Source organism: Urocampus carinirostris, chromosome 7 (assembly GCF_059441175.1).
Source record: "Urocampus carinirostris isolate Australia breed hairy pipefish chromosome 7, RoL_Ucar_1.0, whole genome shotgun sequence".
In the NCBI taxonomy this organism is placed as follows: Eukaryota; Metazoa; Chordata; class Actinopteri; order Syngnathiformes; family Syngnathidae; genus Urocampus; species Urocampus carinirostris.
The window spans coordinates 4,415,438-4,423,085 of record NC_142355.1 but is presented as its reverse complement, the minus strand read 5'-3'; the positions used below and the strand labels follow the sequence as shown (position 1 = coordinate 4,423,085).

Genomic DNA, 7,648 nt, shown 5'->3' with positions numbered 1-7,648 from the left:
CTGGACGCATCATTTTTGCTGGGGACGCATAGTGTCAAATCAACGTTCGTCCCCGGGACGCATCTTTTTTGACACAAAATTGTCATTATTACCCGATTACTTATATTTTTAACAAAAATTTACCGCACTCCAAACTTTTCGTCAGGCAGATCCGCCATTGCTGTTTTGGTCTTGCGGTTCGAGTTTTTGTCTGCACGCAGACGAGATCTTGTTGCTTCGAGATTACGTCATTGTTGTGGTGCTTGTCGTCGAGGGAAGGTGATGGCTAAGTATGCCTCCGAAAAAAACCAGTTAGTATTAGGTGAAAATCAACACAAAATTGGTAATATCTTTAGTGTCAATAATAAGTTGAAACATAATGCAGAAAGTGATAACAACGGCAATAATTCCGGCACGAAAAAACAGCGGAGACATTTTTGGGAAGCTCGCGAAGTGAGGAAAACACGTGTATTGAAGCGAATGGTTCAAAAGAATACTCCTAGCAAGAAAAGGACTTTTCTGCCTAAATTGACTCAATTATATTTCTGGTTACGCTATGAGGAGGATGATAATGGATTGGACCTTGAGAAGGCATTACAACTGTGACGGGACAGCAAACCACGAAGAATATATGAATTGAAAAATCTGAAGTGATAACTGCTTTGTATTACCAATTAACTGATGATTAAAACTGCATGAATATATAGATCAATATTTTAGCAATATTATTTTGTATAATGTACAATATTGTGAATTGAAAAATCTGAAGTGATAACTGCTTTGTATTACCAATTAACTGTGATGATCAAAACTGAATGAAAATATAGATTAATTGTCACGAGGTGGAGACCGGACCAGAACGGAGGCAGGAAGGGACAACTCAATTGCGTGACGATCAAAACTTTTATTTACCAAAATAAAAGTTGTCCAAAAACTCCGGGACAAAACAGAACAAAAACATTCTTACACTCAGAATGGTCAGGTACAGGTTTCCTCCGACTTAAACTAAACAGGACAGGGCATAACAGAACGGAAAAGGTGTAATGAGCCCACATCCGCAATACCCACAGCCCAACCTTAAATAGCAGCCACGCAATTAGCTGATCTGCTTCAGCTGGTGCCCAGGGGGCGGGGCAGACCGGTCGCCACGGCGACCATGACATTAATATAATTATTTCAGCAATATTGTTTTGGATAATGTACAATATTGTTGTGAACTGAAAAATCTTGAAGTGATAACTGATTTGTATTACCAATAAACTGTGATGATTAAAACTGAATGAATATATAGATTTATATTATATATTTGTCGCCGATTTACAATTTCAACCTCGATAACACTAAATTTTGGGGACCCATAGATCTCTGTCGGGACCCATAGATTTTTGAGCATGCGAGTCCCCGGGACCCATCACTTTTCACAGGTAATATCATTTATGACAGTGACGGTAGATGCCTGTGAACGACAAAGGTGCAAAAAGATGTGAAAATGGACTGAAGTCATCATTGAAGTGAGTGTCACTCTTTTTCAATTTGAAAGTTTCATTTGATAGAAACCTGACTTTTAATAACAAATAGTTATGTTGAATCACTGGCCAAAACAGCAAACACTGTTCGATCCACTAATACAGTACAGTATTTGCTTAACATAATTCGAAACAAAATCATGTTCACGGTGTATGACAAACAGATGTCATGATTGCCGATTCAAGGCACCTGTGACTGCCAATTGGCGCCAACAGCCCTGAGAGCTGATTGGCTAAGAGACTCTTTTTAAACCCCCGGCTTTCAAGAAGACGCCGTCAGATCGTTGCGAACCTTTGCTCCCAGCTAGGTAAGCTCATTCGGTCCGACAATCTCCTGCCTGATTACCTGTTGCCGACCTGTTTCCGGACCTGTTTTGCCCCGTTTCTGCCCTGATCTGCCATCACGACCACCGATCTGTTTTGCCCTGTTTCCCGCCTGACTCCTGTTGCCGACCTTGTGTCGAACTTGACACCGCCCTTGCTCTCCCGTCCCGGCTAACGACTTGAATCTCCTGCCAATCTTCGACCATCCTCGCTCGACACGGAAGTGCCACTTCCGCGTTCCCGCCCCCTTGCTACCCGTGCCCGTCGATCCTCGGATCGTGGAAGCAAGCCCTGCTCTCCCTCTTTATCAATAAAACTGAGTAAACAAACGCTACTGGGTCCTGTCTCTGTTTCTGACTTGTGACCACAGAAGAAGTGTCATAATTGGTCTTAGAAATGATGACATAATACAAAACATTCATGACAACGACATTTTGTTTGCTGTCATTCATACAAGTTATCAAAGAAAACCAAACTGGTATTAACATGAAAAAGATGACCAGTTTTCTATTTCATTTATGTCATATTTTTATTCTCTATCAAACTTTCAACTTTTGTCAGGTTTTTTGATCTTCAAAATAATAAATAAAAAATTTCACTAATTGAAAAATCATTGAATCACTAGAAATGTCTAAACAGAAAAACATTTGTTTTGCATGTTGCAGTAATACCAAACAAATGACCTGTTTATAATAACATGATTGTTAACTTTATAGTGAATAGTCCAGCGTTTACATACCTGTCAACCTCCACGGCTCCATGCCCGTGCAAACTACAAAATAATCTTACACCATATTTTTTTTTCCGGAATGATGCATGATGGGAAATCCCCAGGCGGCAGACGCATGCGCACAGTAGCATCAAACCGCTCGCTTTGTTTGCAACCAATGTTCCCTCTAATTTTCCAGGGGTCTGAGCGTTCAAACAAAGTCGGTGAGCAACGCTTGAAACAACAGTGAGCAACAGCAACCCCAAGTGTGGCAAGATAATTAATTATCAAACATGTCCAAAACTTGACATTTTGCTGAGTTTCCGGCAATGCAAAATCATTTTTCTCTTTTGAATGAATTGACTCATGTACTATTGCAAAGGTTGTACGGCCTGCAAACGTCGCTTGTTCTTACAATTCTTTCACGAGATATCCCTTTCTTTTTATTTCCTGATATATTTTGTCGCATAATATTAACATTTTTGGAGGCTTATTTAGTCGATTGCAAGATACAAAACTGTACTTAATCACATTTTTTAGCGGAAGTACAATGTTGGCAACAAGATTGGCTTGCTATCATTGGAAATTATTTGAATGCAACACAAACCTTTTCTTCTTGTTTTTTTAAATTCCTTTAAAAAAATTCTCATTGTGTTTATTTTTTCTTAGCTGTTACTTTTTTCTTTTTGTTCTATTTACTTTTTTTCCTTTGTTTCCTTCTTTTCTTCTGGCTTTTTTTCTGAATTTTTCCTTCTTTTTTCTCTTCCCTTTCTTTCTTTTTTCTCAGCTTTTCACTACTTTTTCATTTCGTTTTTTGTTTTCTTTTTTGTTCTATTCCCCTTTCCTTTAAGTCATTTTGTGCATAATTTTACACAATATTCGGTCGTGTAGGGATGAAAGAAGCCAAAACAATCTGAAGAGCCGTTTGGGACCCGAAAGAGCCGGTTCATTTTAGTGAGCCGAGCCGAAGAAGCCGGTTCTCGACAAACTCTAATGAATTTACTTTTCAACTTCGTTCGACATTGACTTCAAAATACCACATTTAGGACACAACGTCAGGGGAACCCGTGTATTTTTACCTCCATGCACTGTAACTTTGACTTAAGTGCGCTGAGAATGGGCAAGCAGTGCGCAATTGCGCACGCGCGCACCTTATAGGGAACACTGTTTGCAACGGTAAAAAAAACGGTAACGAGATAGAGGCTACCGCGGCGAACTCGTTTGACTTAATTGATTTGCCGTTTCGTGATAATCGGTGTGTACCGGACGGTACCCATCATTTACAGATTTTCTCGTACGTCGTACTCGTCTTAAAATGCATAAAAAACGTACTTTGTACGGCAAAACCGTACAGGTTGACAGCAAATTTCACATAAATATTACAGATGGTAACATGATCTTAAGTGGAGCTCTTCGTGGTCCAGGAAGGTCAATACCTGCATCAAAAGAAGTTTTTGTGAGCTATCAAAAAAAAATATATCAATATTTGTAGCATGCAAGTGTATGACCTATAACAATTAGGTTTGAAAGGTCCATTCTTGCTGATTCCCAAATACTTGGCCTGCTCGTCCGTCAACTCAGTCAGATGAGCATCAAACCCTGGGAGGTGAAGACTGGCCACGTATTCGTCTATTAGAAAAAGCATTCACCATTCAGAGTGAAGCAACTTTGTGCCGAAATTATTGTAGGGGGAAAAAAACACTCACCCATCTTTTTAGGCAAGAGGTAGACATCGCGTTTGTAACGTCCTCTGGGAGCGTTGTAAATCTCGATGAGGGCCAGAGCCTGAACAGAGTCCGGATTGTATCAAAATTTTAAAAATTTTCACCTCAAACACATTTCTGGGGCCGTTGCAATACAGTAAACTCTTGCTAATTTGCACATTACTTATTGCTGGTTCATTGCTTTGCTGGTTTTGAATTGAACAGTCTCTATTGTCAGGGTTGGGTAGGGTTACATTAACTGGATTACTTTCAATTACTCTTGGATTACTCCAATACCAAATATGCTAATAAAAGACAAAAGAAACCAAATATGAATACAATTATGACTCACAACACGTGGTAAGCTTTCTCTCCTGGCTTTGATCTCTTTGATCTCCGGCAAAACTAACATAAAATGCGACAGTAACAAAATGAAAATAAATCCAAACAGCTTTTTTGCCGTTCCATATATTCCGTTACTCCCCAAGCCTGCACAAAATTTAGTAATTTTATTCATTTTTAGTTTCTTTTGTCTTTTATTAGCATATTTGGTATTGGAGTAATCCTAAAGTAATTGAAAGTAATCCAATTAAAGTAACCTTACCCAACCCTGTCTATTGTCATTGGTATCAAGTAGAGGTCAGATCCTACCTCTCAGATAGGACGCACTGTGTTAGATATGGTAAAATGACATCTGAGCTCTTTAGTGTTACCTGTGGCGTTCCACAGGGTTCAGTACTTGGCCCCCTTCTTTACAGCATTAACCTGCTTCCATGAGGTGATATTATCCGCAAATATAATCTCAGTTTCCATTGCTATGCAGATGACACTCAACTATATCTTCCGTTGGAGGAATCTGCCGCACTAAATTGTGGAAATTTGGAGGCTTGCCTCACTGAGATAAAAGAGTGGATGTCACTCAATTTCTTGCGTTCTAACTCTGAAAAGACCAAAATTTTAGTTATTGGTCCATCTAAATGCCGCGACTTATTCTCAAAAACTGCTGTGAACATTTTTAACAGTTAAAAATTTAGGTGTCATATTTGACCACGATCTGTCCTTTCAAACACACGTGAAGAAAAGACAGTAATTCGTCCCATACTGTCTCTGTCGGATGCAGAGATTATAATTCACGCGTTTGTTACTTCCCGTCTCGATTACTGGAATGCACTACTCTCCGGTCTCCCGGAGTCCAAAATCAAGAGTCTTCAGCTAGTACAAAATGCTGCAGCGAGGCTTTTAACTAAGACAAGAAAGTTTGATCACATTACCCTGATTTTAGCTAACCTGCATTGGCTCCCTGTTAGCCTTAGATGTGATTTCAAGGTTTTCTTAGTATTGTACAAAATCATACATGGACTTGCTCCCTTATATCTTTCAGATCTGATTTCCCCCATGTTCCGGTCCGGAGCCTTCGTTCTGAAAGCGCCGGTCTACTGGTGATCCCAAGAGCCAAGAAGAGTTCCGCAGGTTCGAGAGCATTCTCCATCCGGACACCGGTGCTGTGGAATGCTCTTCCCCCTGAGATTTGAACTGAAACCTCAGTGGAAAATTTTAAATCTAAGCTTAAAACTCCCTTCTACTCTATAGCATATGAAAAACCCATTTTTTTATGACAATATCTGTGTATTATTTGTAATTACAACATCCATTGCAGCCTGGTCATCCTGAAAGGGGGATTACCACATATGCGGTCCCTTCTCAAGGTTTCTTCATTTTCCTCATGTTGAGGTTTTTGAGTTTTTCCTTGCCCTGATGTTGGTCTCAGATCAGGGCATGGTGTAATAATAGTCTGTAATAATATTCTGTTCAATTACTTGTGCAGCCCTTTGAGACTTGTTGTGATTAAGGGCTATACTGATAAGAATAACTTGACTTGACTTGAATTTTGGGCCTCGTATGTCTCATCTCATCTCATCAGCCGTACCGCTTATCCTCATTAGGGTCGCGGGGGGGCTGGAGCCCATCCCAGCCATCTCCGGGCAGTGGGCAGGGGACACCCTGAACTGGTTGCTAGCCAATCGCAGGGCACACAGGGACAGACAACTCATTCGCTCATTCACACCTAGGGACAATTTGGACCGACCAATTCACCTGAAATGCATGTTTTTGGAACGTGGGAGGAAACCGGAGTGCCCGGAGGAAACCCACGCAAGCACGGGGAGAACACGCGAACTCCACACAGGAAGTCTGGAGCTGGATTTGAACCCACGACAGGTTCCCATGACATGAACTGTGCCGCACAAGCGCTAACCACTGCGCCGCCGTGCTGCCGGCCTCGTATGTCTCAAGTAAAAATCCATCGAGGCCTTCCTCCCTCTTTATTACTCAAGTTTAAACTTGAGACTTTTTTTAAACTGAAAGGAGAAGCCCTCCAAATGAATTATACTTTTGTATATGACAATTAAGACCATTCCGATTAAGAGAAAGAGAGAGAGAGAGAGAGAGAGAGAGAGAGAGAGAGAGAGAGAGAGAGAGAGAGAGAGAGAGAGAGAGAGAGAGAGAGAGAGAGAGAGAGAGAGAGAGAGAGAGACAGAGAGAGAGAGAGAGAGAGAGAGAAATAGAGAGAGCACATGAGAGAGAGAGGGAGTAGCTAAAAAGAGAGACAGAGAGGGGGAGAGAGAGAGAGAGAGAGAGAGAGAGAGAGAGAGAGAGAGAGAGAGCAAAATAGAGAGAGCACAAGAGAGAGAGAGAGAGAGAGAGCAAAATAGAGAGAGCACAAGAGAGAGAGAGAGAGAGAGAGAGAGAGAGAGAGAGAGGGGGGGAGTGTGCCAAAAAGAGAGAGACAGAGAGTGAGAGAGAGAGAGATAGAGCAAAAGAGAAAGAGAGATCATAAGAAGGAGAACAAAAGACGGATAGAGAGAGAGACATTATGCAAAAGAGAGAGAGAGAGAGCAAAAGAGAGAAACCTTCCAATTTTGTTGTACTTTTCTTTAATGATAATAAAGACCATTAATTCAACTGCAATTCTGTGTTCTCTGTTTATGTGTGTGGATCTTTAGTTGTTATTTTGTTACAGGTTTATACTCTCAGTCAATAAGGCAGAATATAGAGGTAAGTATGACCCTTGTGGGCTTTTATGAAGGGGCGTCGCTACTTCATGAATTTACACGTTTCACGGTGGGTTGATTGTATTATTTTTTTCATCATAACTTCTTTAGCATTTCAGTCATTTATCCATCCATCCATTATCTGCACAGCTTATCCTCAGTAGGGACGCTGGGGTGCTGGAGCCCAACCCAGCAATCATCGCAGGGCACACAGAGACAGACTACTCACTCGCTCATTCACACCTAGGGACAATTTGAAACGGCCAATTAACCTGATATGCATGTTTTTGGAATGTGGGAGAAAACCCATACAAGCACTGGGAGAACATACAAACTCTGCACAGTTGGTTGCTGGAT

At 41.0% G+C, this 7,648-nt stretch overlaps 1 protein-coding gene across 1 annotated transcript in view; it reads right to left on the bottom strand.

Moving 5' to 3' along the window:
- Positions 1–868: 868 nt before the first annotated feature.
- The window catches only part of LOC148362143 (S-adenosylhomocysteine hydrolase-like protein 1), a 33,558-nt gene continuing 26,778 nt past the window's right edge, over positions 869–7,648 (bottom strand). Inside the window, exons 15-17 of the mRNA XM_088339567.1 lie at positions 4,245–4,323; positions 4,047–4,167; positions 869–3,974 (exon numbers count right to left, since the gene is read on the bottom strand). Of these exons, the coding sequence (XP_088195693.1) occupies positions 3,968–3,974; positions 4,047–4,167; positions 4,245–4,323 (207 nt within the window). The 3' untranslated portion in view covers positions 869–3,967. The remainder of the gene's footprint in view (positions 3,975–4,046; positions 4,168–4,244; positions 4,324–7,648) is intronic.